Source organism: Sesamum indicum, linkage group LG3 (assembly GCF_000512975.1).
Source record: "Sesamum indicum cultivar Zhongzhi No. 13 linkage group LG3, S_indicum_v1.0, whole genome shotgun sequence".
In the NCBI taxonomy this organism is placed as follows: domain Eukaryota; kingdom Viridiplantae; phylum Streptophyta; class Magnoliopsida; order Lamiales; family Pedaliaceae; genus Sesamum; species Sesamum indicum.
This window is the reverse complement of record NC_026147.1, coordinates 8394363-8418178: the sequence shown is the minus strand read 5'-3', so window position 1 is coordinate 8418178 and position 23816 is coordinate 8394363. Positions and strand designations below refer to the sequence as shown.

The 23816-nt window shown below is 34.7% G+C and overlaps 3 protein-coding genes across 3 annotated transcripts; 2 read left to right on the top strand and 1 right to left on the bottom strand.

The window, feature by feature from the left end:
• Positions 10846 to 16365, top strand: LOC105157691 (lysM domain receptor-like kinase 3). The gene is made up of 11 exons (XM_011074134.2): positions 10846 to 11886; positions 13184 to 13261; positions 13535 to 13816; positions 13971 to 14116; positions 14202 to 14291; positions 14402 to 14507; positions 14972 to 15123; positions 15206 to 15303; positions 15385 to 15511; positions 15679 to 15786; positions 15998 to 16365. Exons 1-11 carry the CDS (start codon positions 11271 to 11273, stop codon positions 16160 to 16162), a joined length of 1968 nt encoding a protein of 655 aa, XP_011072436.1. The 5' UTR covers positions 10846 to 11270; the 3' UTR covers positions 16163 to 16365.
• LOC105157690 (clavaminate synthase-like protein At3g21360) lies at positions 16479 to 19119 on the bottom strand. The gene is made up of 3 exons (XM_011074133.2): positions 18578 to 19119; positions 17594 to 17847; positions 16479 to 16988 (listed from the first exon to the last, which is right to left on the bottom strand). Exons 1-3 carry the CDS (start codon positions 18947 to 18949, stop codon positions 16628 to 16630), a joined length of 987 nt encoding a protein of 328 aa, XP_011072435.1. The 5' UTR covers positions 18950 to 19119; the 3' UTR covers positions 16479 to 16627.
• Positions 20255 to 23497, top strand: LOC105157689. Its single transcript, XM_011074132.2, has 4 exons — positions 20255 to 20528; positions 21768 to 21872; positions 21957 to 22899; positions 22983 to 23497. The coding sequence occupies exons 1-4, from the start codon at positions 20325 to 20327 to the stop codon at positions 23225 to 23227; spliced, it is 1497 nt and encodes a 498-aa protein (XP_011072434.1). The 5' UTR covers positions 20255 to 20324; the 3' UTR covers positions 23228 to 23497.

Genomic DNA, 23816 nt, shown 5'->3' with positions numbered 1-23816 from the left:
CAAAAGAAATCGAGGAGAAAAACTCTGTTTTTATTTAATGTAAAATCAAAATTAAGATTTTTTTTTCCGTACCAAAGTTTTTATTTCTCTTGCAAAATCATTACCCTGTACTTTTAAAAGTAAATATACCAACTATTGGTGTCGCGTAACAAATATTTTATTTGATATATTGCTACTTTTAATTCCAATAATTTTATATAATCCTATTAAGAAAGTCAATAAGTTGTCGATTTTAAAATAAGATCAATATATAAGTTTGCACGTGTGTATGCCTATTTGAGCCGAAGACTTTGGAAATTAGGTTGCTAGTTGAAAACGAGGTTTGTGTTTGTATTTCGAACACAGTATGTATCTTTCCCAATTTTACTATTTTTAGATGTCAGGAAGGATTTAGAAAACATAATCTAATTTAATTTAGGACCTCACAATTTAGTTCTACCATGTGAAATCTAATCCCCTAATTTATTAAGATTTTTTCATTCGCAAACACACACACACACAAAATACTTAAAAAAAATTATTTGTTTTAAAAAAAAGACATTGAGTATGAGTGGTAAAATAAAATATATAAAAATATAATTTTAGTCTGTAATTTGGGGGTGACTTAACCATCACATTCTTAATTTTAAAATTTTGAAAAAAAATTCAATTAGTTTGATAAAAAATTTTTACATGTAATTGGTATAGAACTTAATTAAATTGCATTTACTCCTCTAACTTAGCTTATTTACAAGATAAAAATTATAATTTAATTGAATTATGTACAAATTATATACAATTTTCTTGACTAAATTGTGAGAGAAAAATTTAAAATTGAATTATGAAAATGAATTGATGAGAAAAAATAATCACCGTCGAATTACCAAAATGGCATTTTCCCTAAAGTAAAATATAATTCCTAATAAGTAGCTAGTAGCTAGAATAATGAAGGGAGGAGGATGACGTAAGCATACGGTGGCGCATGTGAGGCTGGGGTTTGGACTTTTGCTGGCCTGCAGCAGCAGCTTGGATACTCAGAGACGCCACCCCAGCCACCGAGATGGGTCCCCCATCCATTGCATGACACGCGTCAAACAAATTTCTAATTAATGTGGGCCCTCTCACGGGGAATCACACACTCCAGCGCGTGGGATGAGGGAACCTTGTTTTGCGCTTTTGGGGTCCGACCAGCCAACATGCTTCGACTAACGCCCCCCAGTGCTCCGTCCCCTAAGTCGGCGCCATTATTACGTACTGCGCAGAAGCATCTGCTATGCATTCACCACTCGCGCCAGTAACGCGTGCGGTTATACTTCTAAAGACAATACTCCATAGCTTTCTCTATTTTTAATTAGAAATGACCCTTTCTTTATTCAATAAGATATTTACTACAATAATCATTTTTAAAAAAAATATTATTTGATACAGTTGCATAATTAATTATAAATTAAAAAAAATTAATTTCGAAATTGTGTATTTTAGAAAGAGAAATTATGGAATTTGGATTTGTAATAAATTATGCAAGTAAATATTATAACTAAAGTTCGTTGTTAAAATTATGAGCAAATTAAAATATTATTTAACGAGTAAATATGTAATTAGATCAAAAAATTAATTAAAGGGTATAAATTGTAGCTTTTATCAACGTGAATATAATGAAATTTAATTCCTGACATGATTATTAGAAAAAGAATTAAACAGTATAAATCGAAAATGTAGATGCAATTATTTTCTAAATATAATAATACTAGGAGAATGTTTTATTATTTTAAATTAAAAAAGAAAACCTTTTAAGTGGAGAGGATTAAACAGTAATTTTAAGCCACGCGCCCTGTGGCTGTGTTAGCTCCCGACATTCGGCATCTGGGCGTCACATCAGATTCACATCTTCATCTTGTGCTTTAACAATCCAGAATGGTAATAAAAGTGTCTGAAGCAATCCCGGCCGTTGGAGAAGGATCCAACGGCTACGGGTGGATGACAAGTGAGGGGGAGGCAACTCGTGATATGGTTGTCAAATCGAAAGAGCAATTTGGGAGGTAGCGAGAGTCGTCCGTGCAATGATGCGACTCTGGCTCTGGCTCTACGATTTTTGGATGGGGAGTTAGACATAGCGCACTAGTTTAAAATTTCAATTGACTTAAAGTCGCCAGTCTTATCACATTATTATTATTATGCACTATGTTGGGTTGTATGGTGTTGGTCTACTTCATAATTCCAGATTCATCTAATTTTACTTATTAACTTTCCTCACTCACTTTAGTTAAATTTACAATGATTTCTACTTTTACCAGATAAAAAAAATTAAATGTAAGTTAAGCAGTAAATAATTTAATATTTTTAATTATAAATTATAATTTTTAATATAAATTAAAACGCTTGTAAAAGAATAAAAAATAAATTAAATGCTATACACAAGTAATGCCAAGATTCGAATAATATTTCCACGTTAATTGAATGCGTAGTCGAGAAGGGCTATTTGTATCGTTGGATTAGACTGCATGCGTGCTTAAGTATTTTAGAATTATTACTCATCTTATTTGTAAAGTTCGTTTTCACTTTTTTTTTTAATTCGTTTAGAGGTACAGTGATCGTTTTCAAGTATATAAATTTTGGAAATGTGCAATATATGTGCGCGTGTTTATATATATAAATTAACATGTAATTCGGAGTGACAAAATTTTTTACTTTAATTAAAATCTAAATGTTGTACACACGCACCCATGTGTGTCTTATGAATTGTTGGAAACTTGGCAATGAAATTGGTGGAAAAAGAGGAAAAATTGGATGGTTGGTGAGAAGGGGCTGCTGTTCCATTTGTAGAATAGAGTGCATTTCTTCCACGTTTCCAATTTCCATATCCCCCACCAAGAATGTAATTTTATAGCCCCATATTTTTATTTTAATTGGGTTTTTCTTCATATATATATACTTTTAATGATACATAGAATCAAAAATGAAATGATGATGTGGTGTTTTTCCATGAAAGCAGCGAACCCAAAAGTTCAATTATCAAAAAGCAAAAAAAACAAGTTGTAAGTAATTATTTGAAGGAGAAAAGGCAATTTTAAGATGTTGATAAGAACAAACATTAGTGTTTTCCCACAGCCCATAGTGATATCATTGTCCTTCAAACATAGTGTTAGTTTATAGTTCCACAACATTTGATGCAATGTATCTAAAACACAAGTGCTTCTCTTTCAACAAAATATTATAAACCAAACTTAGGCTAAGGAATGCCAAAATATTAAATATTTATTCACATCCATACCTTTCAATCCTATATATTTCGATATAGACAAGCGTATCATGTTTATTATAAATGAGGAGTTTGACCGACTTATAAGATCCAATATTCATTTATCTAGCGAGTCACTTTTTAAAAATAAAATCGTGAAACTCATACAAATTATAAGTACATCTCTTAAATCACGATACTATTTTATGAAAATGATGTGGAGTTCTAGAAGAACATATATGTCACCATTTAAATATAAAGGAAGATATTAAAGAAAAAAGGGGTAAGAGAATAAGTATGTTAGTTTTATATTGAGTATAATAATTATTCGTATTCGAATAAAGGTTTTTTAATCCATAAAAAGAATTCATTTTAAATCCAAATTGGATGCAATCCATAACCATTTTGAGGATAATATAATTGTCAATCGGTTAAAACTCAAGTTGGATTTAATCCATATCGATAATATACTGAATAGTGGTGTCAAATCAATATATTTTCTATAAAATTACATACAAAATAATTATGTTTTTACTTTAATTATTATGTCAAAAATTGGGAATGAAAACATAACCACAAAGGAATAATAATTGAACTTTAACCCTTATTATAAGGGCTTATATGCTCTCAAATTATTCTCTTTTAGTTAAGCATTTTTATTACAAAAAATAAATAAAAGGAATGGTAGCTATGTGAAAAATAGTTGGTTCTTGTGGGCAAACACGTGTTCTTGGACCACTAATATTCCATTTTCTAACATCCTAGTAGACTTAATGATTGCTAATTTATTTACTTAATTAAGAGTAACAACCTAATCTAAGACCCCATCATGGAACCTTCTTTCAAGGAAAACGGTTCATGCCCCTTTTCTGCCAATATTGTTATGATTAAGAGAAAGTAAAACTCAGTTAAAAATATCGAAAATACTGTAAATATTGTCGTCTAGTTTTAAATAAAATTATGAGTTTGAATCTTATTAAAAATATAAAAATTGTCAAAATCTATATAGGTGTATTATATGTCAATAGCAATCCACCGTCTTATAATAAAGGGATAATTAAATCTACATTTCATGGTCTATGGTCTATGGTCTATTTAATAAATCATTCATATTTTTGAAAAAATTGCACATTCAGTCCACCAAAATTGTCAATAACAAAACACTTATGCCTTTTGACTGTCATGATTGATTTCTGTAATTACGCAAAAAATATTGATGATTTATGCATATAAATGATGAATAAAGAGGTGTAAATATCATTATCACTGTAATATATGATCCACCTTATTACGGATTTAAAGTTTACCATTATTTATGCATGTGTTATAGCCAACAGGACCAACTTATAATGCTAGATATGAGGAGTTAGAACTTACAATTTGATGGGGTGCATAACGAGCCAACAAAGGTCGGGGTGTATCATGAGCCAACAAAGGTCGGCGTATATAATACTCGATCTAGTGGAAATCATACTTGTTTCTAATATATTAATGGGATTGCAGTAATGAAATTGAATAAAACATTTTTAAATTTGGACGAAAGTTAAATCTCTTCCGTTGGAATAGCTGCAACGAATTTTGTTCAATCTAATCTTTTTTCTCATAAAATAAAAAGAAAAAGAATTTGGAAAGAGAGGGGAAAAAGATGTAGAAATGAATAGGAGAATGGATTTAATGGGGTCCAAATCTCTTAGAAAAAAGTGGAGGATATGATGTAGACATGATGGAAAGGAAAGGAAAGGAAATGGGATTTCAAGGTCCCTAGGAAAGAATTAATGCTTCAAGTGAGAGAATTCAATTCTTTGAGATCCCAACTACCCACAAACACACATATTTTAATAATAGAAACATAACAATAATTGAAGGAATAAGGTGGTTCCTTAAATCCCCCCAATTATTACACAAACTTAGGTCTATGGGTTACATATTCCTCATGTCATGGGTTTTTCTTTATTTAAAGGGCTTATTATTGCATGCTAAGATATGAGCAGTTTATACCCTTTTAATTCGGCCACTCTTTTTTTTTTTTAATTTTTTTACTCAAATCAGATTTGGTTGAAAATCAAATAAATTACAGAGTAAATATAATACACTTATTATATGACGGATCACTTTTTTTAAAATATATATCAATCATATGATAAGTGTATTTCACTTGTTATATGATTTGTTCACATTCGACCAAATTCGATTTGAATTAAAATTTCTAACTTGCTTTTGCGTCTCTCACTTGAGATATTTTTGAAGAATCCAAGATTTTAATTAAAGAAAGAAATTCATTCTTTTTTGCAAAAACAATTGTAAATTACAACCCCTCTCTTGAGGTTTAATATAATTACAAATACCTCTCACTGTAGTTACGCCAAAGTGGCGTGGAAGGAGGTTTGTAAACCACTGGTTGAGGGAGGATAAGGGTTGCGGGATATTAGCACAATGAACCGTGCTCTCATATGCAAAAAATTATGTGATGTCATCCAGTGTGATAGGACTTCCATTTAGGTTGATTGGCTATATCAGGGGCGACTACGTGATGCTTCAATATGGACTATCCTTGATCATAGAGGCTCGTGGAGTTGGAAGAAAATGATCCGTCTGTGAACGTGACTGCGACCAGTGGTGGAATACCATATTGGAGATGGAGGTGACTTTTATCTCTGGAAGGACCCATGTCATCATCTCGGTCCTCTTATGGAGAGATTCCCGAGGGGGCCGATCACCCTTGGTATTCATGAATCCATCAGACTTAGCTCTGCCATCCAGGGAGGTTAGTGGCAGTGGCCTCTCATTACTGACATAGAGTACTTGGAGATTACTCACACGCTTCCACCGATTCACAGGGATAATGATCGAATTGTTAGGAGATTTGCCGGTGGAATCCCTATGTCCCAAGCTCTATACCGATTATTTGATCCACTAGGCCAAAAAGTAGGTTGGGCTTCACTACTTTCGGGCGCTTTGAAGATACCTCGCCACATGTTTATCTTATGACTTGCTATATTGGAGAAACTACCTACGATGGACAAACCATAGTTATCTCACTTAGGTAGATGTGTATTATGTGATGAGGATGAGGTGGAGACACACACACACACACACACACACACATATTCTTCCGATGTCGATACAGTGGCCGATGCCTTCACACTATTAGACGAGTTGTACGCTTTGCGTGGCCTACTAGAGATTGGACGATGGATGTTGAGTTGGCTGCGAGGAGGTGGAGGGGTAAACATATCGTCAATGTGGCCTATCGCGCATTACTGAGTGTCTGTATCTACCATATATGGAGGAGAGAAATCTTAGAAGATTCGAGCGTACTGAGCGGAACCCGAATATTGTAGCTAGCTTAATTGTGGAGGATGTTAGACAGCGATACTTAGCATTACCTTAACTAGCTCTGTTAGTACACATGCACTTTATAAATTGTGGCGTATCCCTTGGCCTGTCGAGGGAAACACTGCTTAATTTATGATTGTTGTACTATATCTTTTCCTATTTATGAAAATTATATTTACTAAAAAAATTATGATAAATTTTAGAAAAAATAATTATAATTTACCCAAAAATTAATTGAGGGATTCAAGTACAAGTATATGTCGACATGAGAGAACTCTAAAATCAAGAAGTAAAAGGGTGGAATTAAAGTAATTCCAAACGCAAATTTAAAAAATTCTGTAATCAAGAAGTAAATGGGTGAAATTAAAGTGATTCTAAACACAAACTTAAGGTTGGTTAACGAAATTTACCTAGATCAGTTATAATTTCTTGCGCATTGTTCCAATTTTAGGAACTTTAACACCCTCTTTTACAACCTAAAAGATTGGAAGGTGAGTGTATAGGTTGGGCCATAAATTTGGGGTTATTCGAAATCAGAGTGTACCCAACGTTAAAGACCAGCCGAAACTTTATGTGGGTTTCATTAACACTTCACTCTGATGAAAATGGGCCCCTATAATGGTCCTAATAATTTCATTAGCCCGCAATGAGACATACCGGCCCAAGTAATTCCACATTTAATGTGTGGGCTTTCGGCCCGAATTTAATATCTCAAATGTGCTTCTTTATATGGGAAAAAGCTACCAAATTGCTCAATAAAATCAAGTTTCAACCACTTATAACATTTTAATAATAATAATTCCATAATTCAACAACAATTCAAAAAAAAAGAAGTATTAATAATAATTGCACCGTCCTCTCTTGATAAGAGACCTCCTGTAAATAAGAATACACTTAACATCTCCCACAGGAGGTTTCGAGCAACACGATTCTCGTTCATGTTCGACTCCCATATTCATTAATCGATCAACGAAAAGGGTATTTTCACCTCAATACATGATGAAAAATCTTGCTTTCTAGCTCGTGGATTGATGATAGGAAGAATTAAACCCTAGTGTAATTAAGATGAGTATGTTCCTTGGCTTTACTTATTACCTTAAATATTTACTTAATAGAATCATTATTAATAATTAATGTGGCATGCTTCATACAACCATAATCCACTCTACAATGATTTGGGCGGAGAATAAAGTGACATTTTATGACATAGGTAGTGTTATTATTCGCTGTCTTTTGGAGTATTAATAATCGTCTTATGTTTTACGTATCTTATTAATTAAACTATGGTTGGAAAGAGAAGTGTCCACATGCAGTGGACCATATGGGCAGCTGTCCCTACAATTCTTGTCTTGGAGTTTTTATTCCCCTAATTGTCTAAACCAAATTTCAAGATGATAACAGCTTGTAATGAGACACTGATTGGGAATTAGTTTTCCTGTTCTTGCCATTCTTTATTGAAGCATTGATCCATAAATAGGTGATTAAGACATGCAATTTATGTAACATGATTGTAAGAATATTAATATTTGTACAAGTATTTGATTTGAGTATGCATTTATTTGTAAATTGAGCCAATCATCCATCCATCCAACTATAAAGGTTTCATGTGTAGTTTTTACGCAGTAGTGTATGATTATTTGAAGGAATAATTACACCCCTCTGCTGACGAGATTTAGTGTAATTATATGTAATTTTTTTGTGCTTTGAGAAATTATATCTAGTATTACGGAGGTTTGTTTCTGCCTAACAAGTAAGTTCATTCGTTGGTCAAAATTAAATAATTTGTTGATATTAATGAAAATTGATATTTACTCTCAATTGACTTATTGCAAGACAAATAATATTTTTAGATTAAACTATTCTTGTAACGGTGAAGATATACCTCCTCACATGCATTAACTCTTGAAGACGTATGAGGGTAATTTGATCATTAAAATACTTATTTGACCTGTAATAAGTTAGTAATAAGCCAATCATAAGTAAATATAGATTTTTTCTATTTTTTTTATTAATATCAGCAATTTTGGTGAATTTTGACTAATGGTGAGACTTATTTATTACACAGAAGCAAATCTTAGAGGTGTTAAATATAATTTTTCAAACCACAGAGAACTCTAGGAAGAAGAGTATAAATTGTCCCTTATTTGAATTAAGGGTAAATTACGATAAATTTCTATAAAGTTTGCCATAACTATAAATACTTCTTTAAAATTGAACATGACAGTTCATTATAAAAATATTTGTTAGATAATAATTAATTTTTAAAAAAATTATAATTTTTGAAATAATAATAAATTATTTATAAATAAACGAATTTTAAAAAAAATAACTACAATTATCTCTTGAATTAAAATGAAAAAGAATAAATTAATAGTGATGGATGGAGCAGTTAATGGTGTTTGGTCCCACATGCAATGTCCTGTAATTGCTTTACTGGACAGCAGAGCCAGTTTTATAGTTGTGTCCAATGCACGTGCACCCTTACCCTAACCATACCATTCAAACTTGTTATCGTACAATATTTGTCCTAAATTAACTTTACTATTACTATTCTTACGTGTAATCTAATTATCGTACCATGATACTTTTCTTTTTCTTTTTGTTTTTTTTTAAAAAATGAAATTGCCACTTTTTTTAGAAGATTATTTTTATAAGGTAAATAATTACGACGTAAAAATGATGATAAATTGATTTTTTTTATTATGATCAGATAAATTTATGGTGAAAAATTATATTTCGACCACGATTAATCAACATAATTTATGGTTTTAATTATAATTAAAATATTTTATTATGTCTAATATTTTGGCTTGTACGCAAAAATAAATTAATAATTATTGTTCAGCTGTGGTTAATTATTTATCAATAATTTTTTATTTTTAATCTTGATGATTAATTTTAAAAAATAGACTTATATATATGTAATCTTGATTTAATTTTCCTAAAATGAAAATGTATGTTTCATATGTGCATAAATAATTATTTATGTTGTCATAATTTATTAAATTTGTTTAACAGAGAATAACATATTAATTTATATGAATGAATTTAGTGTCGGTTACATACATTCGATTTACATTGAAGTCAACGTGGATTTGACGGAAGTAAAAGCCGGAGCGGAGAAGTCATTTTCATCGGCGATTATGAGATAAAAACGCGGGAAAGAGGTGGCCTGCGGGCCCCAATCCCAACTGTTACGCTCTTCGCAACTTGTGCTTTCCTTTTCCCAAAACCACCCCCCACACTCCGTTGCCAAAATGCTAACCAATTAAATAATTAACAAATAATATATATATATAGATATATTCCACCAAATATAGCACTAATTTATTTTTACTAAATAAATTTTTATATTAATTTTATAAAAAAATAAAAAAAATTTACACTTAATTTTTAATTAGGAGAGAGTTTTTTACTTTTTTTTTTTTTTGTATATTAGTATATATAAGAAATATATATTGATTTCTTTTTCTTTTTATATCACTTAACTCATTTTTTTAGAATTAATTTTGAGATTAAATTGTAGTGAAATTATATTTGATAAAGCTATAATTTGTAATTTCTATGGTGTTAGTTTTAAATTTAATACAATCTGTGATTATATAATGGATTATTAAAATTATGAATCAGAACATTATAACACTTTTTAGAAAATCAATAATCTCATGTTGGGTCTAAAGAGTAAAAAGTTCAATTTATAAGTAGCTCAACTATGGATAAGTTTTCTGATTATTCTTTATAACTTTATAGGTTATTAATTTAAAATTTAAAAGGGTTTTGATGGATTATATTCTACTGATCCCCGGTATTTTACAGGTAATGTCATTTCATCATGAGATCATGTGTACAGGGAAAGTTGGATTACATCATATACCTTAACTAAGTAAATCCAGCTGTAATAACAATAGTAATGAAGGTTGGCTGCTACTGCTACTTTAGAGTCTAATGATGATGATCTATTAAGTCAAATACTAATTTTGTTGCCAGAATGCAAATGTTGGATCAAAAAGTGAAGAAATCTTTATCAACAATCTCAAGGTTACTTGTGCTTTACAAAAATGAAAAAAACAACAAAGCAAGATACTTGTGCCTCTCTCTCTCTCTCTCTCCTGCCCTGTAATGGCAGTCGCTTTCTCTCCTTTTCTTTTTTTTTTTCACTGTCTCATAGCAGTTATCAGTCAGTAATCACTCTGTCCCCTATTTTCAGCAAAAAAGAAACAACCCCAGAACAGGAAATGCTCTGTTCTCAGTCCATTCTTCCTTCCCTCTCCTCCCCCCCCCCCAAAAAAAACAACAAAGCAAGATACTTGTGCCTCTCTCTCTCTCTCTCTCCTGCCCTGTAATGGCAGTCGCTTTCTCTCCTTTTCTTTTTTTTTTTCACTGTCTCATAGCAGTTATCAGTCAGTAATCACTCTGTCCCCTATTTTCAGCAAAAAAGAAACAACCCCAGAACAGGAAATGCTCTGTTCTCAGTCCATTCTTCCTTCCCTCTCCCCCCCCCCCCCCATCAAACAATTGATTAGAATTAGATGCCCTTTTCTTTGAGCTTTGCTTCTTGGCATATTTGACTGGAAAAGTCCAGCAAAGATTCATTTTTGTTCAATATCCCATCAAAAGATCCGATTTTTTTTTTTTCTTTTCTTGTTTGATATTCATCTGGATTGAATCTTTTTCTTAGTGAATTTCACCTAAGAGTCATTGTTTTTCTCTTGCTACAATGGGTTCTGAAAGTGCGTCAATCTTGATAGTTCTTTCTCTGCAGCTCCTGTTCCAAGCTTTGGTTCTGTACTCTCCAGCAGCAGAAGCGTATGTTGCTCCACTCAATTGTACAGATACGACTCGCTTGTGCTCCTCTTTTCTTGCCTTCAAACCCTCTCCAGAGCAGACCCTTCCGGTGATCCAGAGCATGTTTGATGTATTGCAAGAAGATGTAACTGTTGAGGGCAATGGCAGGGACTATGTTTTCATCAGAAAGAACTGTTCTTGTGCTTCAGGATTGCGCAAGTACTTGACTAATACAACTTTTACTGTGAGAGAAAATAATGGGTCTGTTTACGATCTGGTGATTGATTCATATGATGGGTTGGCTTATTTTCCTTCAAACTTTACAAGGGCAGCCAAGAAAGGTGCTGTGGTGTCACTGAGGCTCATGTGTGGCTGCTCAAGTGGGCTGTGGAATTATCTGATGAGTTATGTGATGCAAGATGGAGACAGTGTTGAGTCTTTAGCGAGCAGGTTTGGGGTGAGCATGGATAGTATTGAGACTGTGAATGGGATTGCTAATCCTGATAATTTCACTGTTGGGGAACTTTACTATATACCTCTGAATTCTGGTATGATTTTCGTACTGTGTTCTTTCATTAATTTTGTTGTTAAGTTTGAGTTCTGGTATGATGATTTCTGGTTTTAGTTGGTGTGGTCAATTGGTTTTAGGATTACCTTTTGGTCTGAAGTGTCATTAGGATCTGGTTTTTTCAGACACTGTTGAAGTTATATAATATAATATGTCCAGAGAAGAACTTGATCACGACTTTTTCAAGATTACAGTAAGACTTCTCATATTTTATATTGTAACTGATGATCATGTAGACTAGGACTTGAACCAAAACTTTTGTTATTATTATTGAGATCTACAGCATAGTAATTGTAAAGTCTACAATGTTGGAATAAATTTTCACTTATGAGCTTGCTTTGGTATTTTTACCGAGATGGGTAAAATACAAAAGTGGAAACAAGCAAGGTTGTGGAATATGGTGGGCATGAAGTTCTGTTTTACAATGGTTCTCATAGTATGATGTGGGATTCTTTGGTGGCACATCCAAGTCAAAGTTCCATTTTAGGAAGAAACTTGATAGCTTTTTTATATTTTACCCAATAGATTTATAGAAAAGAAATAAGAAACTATTTTTTCAAGACATTGGGTACCCATATTGTGGTATCCCTGTGTATTCAGTTCTGTTGTCTGATTCTGGTGGAGGGAGTTGGTTTTACCTTACTGTGAGAGGGAACTATTGCATAACTTGTGTCTTTATTTTGGGGCAACTGAAAAACAACCTATAACATTGTTCATGTTATAGACTAGTTGTTTAGGAGTTTAAGACATGACACAGGCCATCGGCCATTGATACCAGGTTCAAGGAGAGCTATTAATGTGATCTGTGCTTTAGATTGTACTGTGATAATCTTGGGTTAAGCCTGATGTCAAGGTCCTCATAAGGTGATTTTGGCACCTCATTACTTTTAGTTATGTTCCTCATTAGTTACCCACAGTTAGATTTCGGAAGTGAAAGAAAGGGTGAGGATTGTTATTACGTCAGGGCATAACTTGAGTCATGCTGGTAAAGCCAGTAGGTGGTGCTTAGTCGCTGATATTCCTAGAATCAAGTTTCTTAGATTCCTGAACTGAATTTAAATAGGCAGGTCGTGCCAAAACCAGAATGACATTACGTTACTGATGAGATATCAGAAATTCCTAATGTAGTGATGATTCTATTAACTGTTAGTTACCTGTGTTAGTTTTCAAATAGTTTTTGGATAGTGCGAGCAAGTCTAGGTAAGAGTTGTTTTTATATTACCTGAATCTTCTCTATTTTTGTTACCATTTTCACTTCAATTTTTTCCATGTTTCAGTTCCTGGTGAGCCTTATCCTGTAAAGAATGATACAGTTCCAGCTCCGGCCCCAGCTCCGTCAGCTGAAAACTTTGTAGGTATGTAAGATTTCCTTTTCTCATGCACTTGTGACTTGACATTTTCTGAAGTTCTTTCTTATCTTCACCTATATCTTTGTCGTCTTCTCTATCATTCATTGGATAGAGGTGTGAAAGATGAATTAAATATTGCACGACAATTAGTTGAAAGATTTCATTCAGTACTCATCTCATATCTCTTTAAGTCAAAGTAAATTGTATTTGTGATTAGCTGTCAAGGTTTGATAAACCATTCACTTCTCCTAAGCATATAATTTTTTGTTATTTTAGCAGAAGATCAGATGAATCACAAGACTCACGTTCCTTATTGGTGGATCATTGGAAGTCTAGCTGCTGGTTTGGCTCTTATTCTTGTGGTGGTACTTCTTTTTGTTTGTCTCAAAGGATCCCAAGGAAGTCAAGCTAAAGATTCTGATGGAAAGATTTCACATAAATTTCACATTCTCCGAAACACAAGTTTCTGCTGTGCTTCAAGGCGGTCCATATGTTGCAAATCTGGGGATTGGGATCACCCTCATGGTGAATCTAGTAACCGCCAGATGAACATTCCTACAGGTTTGAAAGTATAAATATATATTTTTTTAAATGCAATGTCTCTTTTCTTCAGAATAATCTCATGTTTGCTAGTTATTCCAGTTCCATTGATGATTGTAATAGTCTTCTATGCTTCTGACCTGCTGATAATATTTCTTTCTTTGTTAACCTGCAGTTATAGGGACTGATGTCTTTGACGTGGAGAAACCTGTAGTCTTCACATACGAGGAAATTCTATCTTCAACTGATGGGTTCTCTGATTCTAATCTTTTGGGGCATGGAACATACGGCTCAGTGTATTATGGCCTGCTCCGAGACCAGGTCTACAGCTTTTTGAGTTTGCTGATGCCTAGTCCTGTTTGTCTAATAAATTTCTGAAGCTTCATATTTCTGCATGAAATTTCAGGAAGTTGCCATTAAGAAGATGACTGCTACGAAAACTAAAGAATTTATGGCAGAGATGAAAGTTCTCTGCAAAGTTCATCATACAAATTTGGTAATGCTAATACAGCCATTTATGTTGACGCTAGGTTCTATGGTTCTAAAGATAAAACAATGTTTCTGAATTAGAACATTGACTAATTCTATTTTTTGATTTTGTCAAAGGTAGAATTGATTGGTTATGCAGCCAGCGGTGATGAACTGTTTCTCATATATGAATATGCTCAAAAGGGTTCACTCAGAAATCACTTGCATGATCCACAGAGCAAAGGTAAGCTCCTATTCTTATGTACTATACTGATAGCGTATAGTTTTCACCTTCATCCAATTATACTTACGAATTAATATGGCCCCTCTTAATGATTTTACAGTTAAATAGTCTCAAAGTTCTCCATCATTGAAAATAAAGCTTCTTTAATTTAATTTCCCCTAGTCATGGTGAAATGTAATTAGTTACTTGTTGAGGTTTTTCCTTGTGGGCTTATGATAGAGCACATTCTAAGTGCTCCTTGTAATAACTATTCCTCTCAAATTGGTAATTAGAAAATAATGAACTCCTTGAAATCTACATGGTACATTTGGTCACATATGGGATGTATGTTCTTTTGTGAGTGATAACAGCATAATCATTGACTGATATATATTGCCATCCTCTTGACAATGTTCGGTGCACTATTTATTGTTATAGTTTTGCACCCTGGTTCTGCTCGTTTACACTGGAATATCTGTTTGTAGGTCATACATCACTATCCTGGATCATGAGGGTTCAAATAGCACTTGATACTGCTAGAGGCCTGGAATATATCCACGAGCACACAAAACCTCATTATGTCCATCGAGATATCAAAACAAGTAATATTCTACTAGATGGCGGCTTCAGAGCGAAGGTTTGTGTTATTCTGCCCCAAGTCTGTGTCAACAGCCCACATGTTCATTTACTACATCTGATTGCTTCTTTTACTTCTTCAGATATCAGACTTTGGTATGGCAAAACTTGTCATGGCAACCAATGATGGGGAAGAGTCAGTCACCAGAGTTGTCGGAACATATGGTTATCTAGCTCCTGAGTAAGTAAAGCTACGTGTATTTGCTGTCATGGCAATTTCCCTCATCGGTTTCTTAATGATTCCAATCTCTGGTTTCTTTAGATACTTGAGGGATGGCTTGGCCACGAATAAAAGTGATGTTTATGCATTTGGGGTGGTACTATTTGAGATGGTCTCTGGAAAGGAGGCCATGACAAGAAGTGCTGAAAGGAGGTCATTAGTGTCGATTGTAAGTCGGGTTGAATCACTGATTTACCAGATAATTATTTTTTCAACAAAATACTTTTTCAGCCTGGAAACAATTTTTTCATCAGGAAAAAGAAGAAACTATTGAAAGTGTCCTGAGTTTGAGGTTGCTTGAGTGCAACAATTACACTAACAATGCTGAATTTTCAGATGGTGGCAGCTCTGAGGAATTCACCTGACTCCATGACTGTGTCAAGTTTGAAAGATCACATTGATCCTAATTTGATGGATTTGTATCCTCATGACTGTCTTTTCAAGGTAAGTTCTCCTCCTACTTTAGCTCAGACAAATGTCCTTTTAGCAGCCTTTGGCTTCATATAAACCATCTCATCAATGCATATAGGAGTCAACTTTTTCCCTGTTCTCGCGGTACATGGAAATGAAGCATGTATTGTAGACATAGATAATAAATTGAGATTAAGTTCAAACAAGATTGTAAACAACCTTATTAGTTTTTGCTCACGTGCAGATGGCTATGTTGGCAAAGCAATGTGTGGACGACGATCCCATTTTGAGACCGGACATGAAGCAAGTAGTGATATCACTTTCGCAGATCCTATTGTCCTCAGTTGAGTGGGAAGCAACTCTTGCTGGTAACAGCCAAGTATTCAGCGGACTCGTTCAAGGAAGATAGGAAACTTTCTCTGTCCAACGGTGAATCTAATACTGCTGAAAACTTAGTGTATTTACATTTTTCTGAAGGTTCTTTCTCTGTTTACTATGTGTAATATGTGTGTATATAATTTCTTTCTTCCGGCTCATTTTATCAAACTCGATCTAGACAAAAATTTTGATGAACTATGAGTATTTAAGATGTGAACCTGCATCAAATTGTTATTGGTGCATCCAGGTGTTGTAGTGGTACTCTTCTCCAGATGATTCTTTCACAATGGAAACATTTAAAAACTAGGATGAGAAACTCAATATTAGAACTTAAGAAATCCCCAAGCTGCATAAATATGAAGGCTCTACTACTTATAAAGTTGTTAGGCGTGTATTAAATCCAACAGTACCATTTACATCAACTTGTACGCCAAGTATCAAGTTCACAAGACTGTAGGCCTCACTCAACAATGTTCAGCTGCAGAAAGCACTTCTCTTACTTGCAAAGAGAGGCTAATATCCGGCGAGGAGGGGTGAACGGTCTTCGAGAGTGAAGAACAGCCAAATTATCAATCAACAATACATCACCTTTCTGCCATGGAATGGCAACACTTTCCTCTTCTAGGATTTTTAGACAATCGTAGATGATATCACCTGGCAAAGGATTTCCATCGCCGAATGTTACTGCCTTCTTGGGATCATTTCGTGCATCTTCCCAGCCAGTATAGGCAGCCACCATGCTGTTGAACCAAATCTTGCGCTGCCTTGTTTCGTCATATTTAACAGCTGGGATTGGTCCCATTATCGTTTTCACACCATCCTCTGTCCATTCCAGCTTCATGTTTAACTTAGCAGCTCTGTGAGATGGACAAAGTTTGGAAAGTGAAGTCTAATAAACAATTGCAGATATAGTTTGTAACATTATGCTTCATCAAGTTGTGATCAATAAGATGAATATGGAATGCTGTATAGAGTCTATAGACAGAGCTAAAGTCTGTTTGCATTCCCAAGGTTTTCTACCACTTCTCTGGAGAAATTCCAGTTGAACAGCTGCAGTGCAATATTGTACCTCTAGAAATTTTCCCCTGATGAGATAACCAATGTTAACTGCATATCTTATTGCTGACACAGTTAGAAACCATGATTAACTATCAAGAAAAGGTTTTTTACTCATTGAACTTCCACAACAATGTGCCCACATTGACGCCTGAACTAGCAAACTACGGTGCATAACAATGTGAAATTATGTTATTCTGAACAATGACGCTAGTTGGCTAGTTAATTGTCAGAACTTCCACCCGTCTTCAAATCCATACCTTCCCCACAAAAACGAGTAGAACAGTAAGATTAATTATAAAAAAAATATCGATAGTGGGTAGCTGAACAAAAGCACAAGAATTCAGATAAGCACAAAACAATAAAATGAATTGGTTTCTAAGAATGAGGGGTGCAGGGCACAAACCTCTCCTCAGCCACACTCTTATCTTTCGTCAAGAATGTCGATTTCCAGCCACGCCCTATCGGGGATGAAGGATCATCATCTTCTCCCAAAACCCGTGTGTATATCAGTCCGTGCTTCTCCAACTTCTCGACAAAGTCTGGATACTTCTCTTTCATTCTCTCATATACAACATGACTGAGAACAATGGGAGTTTCACCCCCATCAGCAGGTTCTACTTCACAAAAGAAAAACAACTTGGAAGGGTACTGGGGAACCTGGTAAAAACATTATTAGTTGTATTCCAACTTATGAATCTTACAAATAGTATCAAGAATTTGAATTCCTACTAAATTAACAAATAATCCGTGCCTTCATGAATGTCCAAGTAAACATTTGGGAACAACCAAACATGCCCAACGACTGTCCTTAAAGGAGTGCTTTCAACTAACTAAAAGAGTGCTCTATTTAGCCATACATGAGCTGAACATAAGTTGGTAATACTCAAAAGATTTTTTACTGAACCAACTAATCATCTGCACAGGCACCCAAAACAGAGCAAATAATAACCACAAACTACATCGAACGGCACGAATGAAATTATATTATGGAAAATAGCAATCTATGAAGTAACTGGTTCTTTTAGACAGGACTACTATGTTTCAATTAACATTGTTGTTCAGCCAGTAAGTATAACTATCCAATTTCACATAGTAATCTGTCAACCTTCAGTTCTATTGTGGATCAAGTGGGCACCAAGAACTCTCTGATGATATGTAGATAGCCAATTCCGGGAACAAATAGAATTACAAGAACAACTATTTCACATTTCACAAAACTGACAAAATCTAGCGCAGAACAATAAAACCCATACGATTAGATAGGGCATCAGAAATTTAAACGCTGAAATAAAAAACTGCCAAGAACAAAACCTAAAGTTACCAAGTTTTGTTCCAATCAACAAAAGAGCCCCAAAAAATTTCAGAGTCGCGGAAGCAAGAAAGAAACCTGAGCCATTTCATGATGAAAAGGGATTTTCTGGTCAGGCGGGGACTCATTAGCAGTAAAAACCCGGCCAACAACGTTAGTCCTCGGAGCGGCGCCGCCGACGTACGGCAGCTCCTCATACCCAAACGCTTCGACGACGTTGTTGAATTCCGAAGCAGTAGCTAAAGAATCAAACCCACGAAATAGAATAGCCCCGTGGGTATGGAGAAGAGAGTCCAGCCATGGCTTCTGCTCCTTAACGGCCGCCGTCAAAACAGACGGATTACGGGATTGTACAGACGCCGGAGACAGCACGGCCGGAAAAACATCTCCGCCATAGTTTCTCTGATGTGGGATCTTGGTTTCAGCGAAGAAGCTTAAATTTGCAGGCATTTTTGCTGTGCTTGAAGAAAAAGGTTTAATTTGCTTGAATTTGGCCAAGTATTTCACAAGAGTTGGTGATTGTGATGGTGATAGGTACAGTAGTGGACATGCAAATCAAAGGCAATCATGCAGAAGAAAGTTGAGAAGATTTCCTACTCTTTATTTCCATTTCCTGTCTTGTCTTTTTGGTGCCGTTCATTTGGACGTGAAGGCGGCCACATTCGGCTCACTGCCGTATCATCTATACTAAAATATATACGTATAATTGTAATCCATGATATTTTGTGTATTTACACATAAAATAAATTTTAAGAGTAATAAATATAATTTTTTAAATTATAAAAAATTCATATATAATATTACACTAAATCTAAAAAATATGAGTGTAATTATCGTATATATATATTATTACACATATATATATAAGGGCTTCGTTGTCCTATTTGACATTTCAAAAGTTTTATTATTAATTTTTAGTTTCTCTCTGCACAAAACGACATCGTTCTCATTTCTTCTCTATGTAAACGATATTGCAGAATTATAAGAAAATCCATGTTGAAAAAATAGTGAAGTTTCGTCGTTCAAATTTGAGATACTCGATGGCGTTGCTTCCTCCCCAATGCATGTCTAATCTTTCTTCTCCATTCTTTAATTTTGGGCAAAGTTTTAAATTTAATTTCTCACCAACTACACTTGAATCAATCATCTTGTTGCTGATAACTTTCGTTGTTCCTCGTACAAGAACTTATACACAAGATATGTCCTTGTTTCTCTCAAGATGTTCCATTTTAATTTTTCTGTTAATTTGTCGCCTCTGATTTTGATTTAAGGTTTTTGATTTGATGTTACTGTATAGACACCATTCCTAATACATGCCTCGCACTGGCTACCATAAGCTACCAAAAAAGTAAGGACAATTTGTATAATCATGTTAATATTTCTATATGGTATATATGTATTATTTCAAAAAGCTGGAACAATTTATGTAAATGATGTTGGCTTTTTTGGTGGATGTATGTAGTAATTTTTTAAAAGATATGCATGACTTGTATAAATAAATCATATATTAAAAGGGTATATGTATTTATCCATATTAATCATTTTATAAAATATTTGATATATTTTTATCAATTCGATTAAAAAAGTGTTTTATTTAAAAAAAAAAAAGGTTTATCACAAAATCCCAGGCATAACCTTTTTTTTGGGGCTAAAATGAAATTAGTCCAAACTGTAAGACCCGAAATTGAAATAAAATAACCACAGGGCTGTAGTATAAAAACCCCGGGTGGAGGAATTCAAATAGAGAGAGAAACAGAGCAGGATATAGTTACCGTTAGAAGCACACAGCACACACACAAAGGCACGGAGAGAGAAGCAGAACACGATGCCGAAGAACACCGATGCAACGAAATCGAGAATGAGGTCGAAATCGACGAGGAAGCCACTCCGGGACGTTTCGAATGCCAAAACTGCATTCAAGTCTGCCAATATTTGCAAGAAAACCGAAGAAAACGGGGGAAAGACGGGAGACGATTCACTCGATCGCCTCCTCCTCGCGCACTCCGATCTCTCCTCCCTCTTACGGCAGGTAGTGGAAGATCCTGTGAAAAATCTTTTAACTGAAACGAAATTTACTTTCTGATTCTTTTTGGTTTGTTTATACTGCTTTTAAGACCCAGGGTTTTGCGTGTTAAATTTTATTTGGTAATGTGATGATTCTCTATGTCAGGCTTGATCCAGTTTTTGTGTTCTGACTTGGCTTAATTTTGTTAAGTAAACATTTTCTTAATGGCAGTTGGCTAACCATTAAAGAGGAAATTCTGAACTACCGTTTCCTAATTCAGGTTTTAAGTCATTTTCTAGGATTACGAACCAAACAGAAGAATGAGATACTTTTCATAAATGCGTTACTTTTGTTTCCTGGTATTTTGTTTCTGTCATAGGTAGCAATTTTATTTGCAAAGTGTGAAGGTTTTTGAGTGGCTGTAGCCTGAACCTTTTAACGCATGGCTGAATTACTTTGCCTGTTCAGCCTACTGGGTATACATGTCTTCTTTTCTGTGTTTTGACATAAAAAATTGGGTTTTAACATGCCTAATATAAACTGATTTAGTGTCTAGTTGATTCTCTGCAATTCAAGAAATGAGCAACTTTTGAGTAGTACTACAATTCAATGTATTTGGATTTCAAAAATAAGGAAGGAATATTGTTCCATGATGGGGATTTTAGGGAGCAAAAAAGAACTTTGAGGAGGAAGAGATAATGTTACAACAAAAATTAGCATAGACGATCCCGCAAATAAAATAATAGTAACTTGATAACCCACAAAATAACTGATGGAGCTGTTTCATCCAGGCTCATGGAGTGGGGATATCAGCGAGACTTTCGTGGACAGGGATCCACTAATTTCACAGTTGTTCTTGTTTTATAGAAGTGATTGACCCAAATTACTAGAAGAGTCTATTGTGCCAACTTATAAATTAGTCCAAATATGCATTTCTCTCTCTTTCTCTGTCCTGCTTACATTTGCAGCTGAGCCTTTTCCTTTTCAGCTGTAGAGTGGGAAAACTAGCTTCCCGACCTTGCTGGCTTTTTCTGCAATAGAGGGGTGCGATAACCACCATCTGCTTCGCCTCACATTTATATATAGTTAGTTGCGGACAAGATAACTGAAATCCGTTGGCATCACTAGGAAATAATACCAGTTTTTCCTATTACCAAAAAGTTAATATGTACTTTGAGATTGAGAACTTTACTGGAATCTTACTTCATGGCCATCTTATTGGTGAAGATACACTATTTACTTCTTCAACTCATTGGCTGACAGATTGATGAACTTGTTGTCCAAGCAATCCAGTTGACGAGCAATAAAGGGAGGAAGGAAATTAAACAATTTGCAGATGTCTTGTCTGATATGCAAACTTCCTTGAAGGTTGATCATCTGCTTGATTCTTTTGTTTTGTTGACACATTCCTCACTTTAAAATATGTCAAGTTTTGAGTGTATGATTCTGCAGCCATGGGTTCCCAGATTTCAAAAGGCACTTTCCAGTCAATGTACGGGGCCTGAGAATAAGCCACAATTAATGGAAAGCACTGTAGTTTATGCATCTGAAGAAAGTATAAGTGATGTCACTGAAAGCCCCAAACAAACCAAGTGGGAGTCACTCGTCTCTCCATCACCCCTGGTCTCCTGGCGCGCTGAATGCAATACAGAAGGTGGTAGGCAATTGTTTCTACTCACACCACTGCCTCAAACAAAGGCATTTTCGTCCAAATGTCAGGCATCATCCATCCCTGCATTTGACAAGGTTAAATCTGATGGTATCCCCCATCCAGTATCTTTTTTCGATTCACTTGGAAACTTAGGTAATGATCTGCCGGAAAGCATATCAGCAAAGCCAACTCGAAAAAAGGTTTTGGATATAGAGGCGAACAAAGCTGTCGGCAATCTCGATACCAAGTGTGCTTCTCCAGGAAACTATTCGAAAATAAATTGCGATATGTTTATCACGACTCCATGCTTGAAAATGTCACCACCTAAGTCTTGCATATTGCTTGAGCCAGTTTCTGAGTTCTCCAGGAAGAAAAATCAGGGGGTTCATAAATCCACACCTTATCCTACTGGAGTTCACAATCCCAGCGAGTCCCTAGATTCTGAATCTTCCAGCAATCAAACTTCAGATGATCTAAAGGTGAAGTATCCGGAGCTTTTTGGAATAAAACTAAACAATTTAGTAAACAGAAAGGTACCAGAAGATTCACCAAATTGGATTGTTTCACCTCCAAAGACCTGTGTTATAATGGAGCCGTCTGATGAGAAATTGCTGACTAATCTTGATGGTAATATCTTGCTACCGGAAACCATGACAGTCCATAGCCAGCCAAACGATTTGTCCACAGTGAACAAAAGCCATTATCAAGGCAACTCTGGCATAGCTGTGAAAACTCACCAGCAAGGTTCGTATCTTTCAGTATTTTTACTATTGACTTATAAAAAAACCAATCTCTGATTAAAGCTGTTTGTTTTGTTGTTCCGGCAGATATTAGCAGTGCACTTGTTCTAGATGAAAGCACTCCTATGATTAAAGAGCCTATTAGCAGTTTCCGAATAGGAAAACCTCCAGGGGAGAACACCTTAAAGAAGGAACTGTGGACAAAATTTGAAGCAGCAACCACTCACAGCATTCGTTTCAATGGCTCTGTTCTTCAAAAGACTGCTGAGAAAGGATTTCTTGACCGGTTAGACGAGGCTTCTGATGATTCAGTGTCATTAGTAAAATTTTGAGCTCTGCCTGCACAAAGCAAGAATAAATTCTGCAGTTTTGACAAGTTAAAAGGGTTAATCATATGTGCGTCAACTTGCCAAACTTCACCTTAGTGATATTGTTTGGAGGACTTTGGAGATAATGCATATGTTGTAACCATATGGCTGTAAGATATCATATGATACCTATGACAAGAACTTATAAGTGTCCTCCATCTCCACGTTACTTTTTAGCACAGATAATTTCTACATCATCGTATCTTATTAATAATATTAGGAAGGTAGAAGTTTCAGAAATGATTCTCCCTTAGGATACTTCAATTGTTTGGAGCTCAACATTTGATCATGGAGATATTGAATTCAAAACTCATTGAATGCACGAGCGGGTGTGTGCGTGGTGAAAAAAAAAAAAAGAGCTTTAATATTAGAAAGATTTTTGCTAATATGAAATTTGGACGGACCCAACTAATTTACATGACAATTATAAAATATATTTGGTCAAAGGTCATCTTCCTATATTTCATCCCAATGTATAATTCACTCTTCATTTGTTAAATTTCATTAGATTTTTTTGTCTAAATTTGTAATGAATCGATTAACATATTCTTTC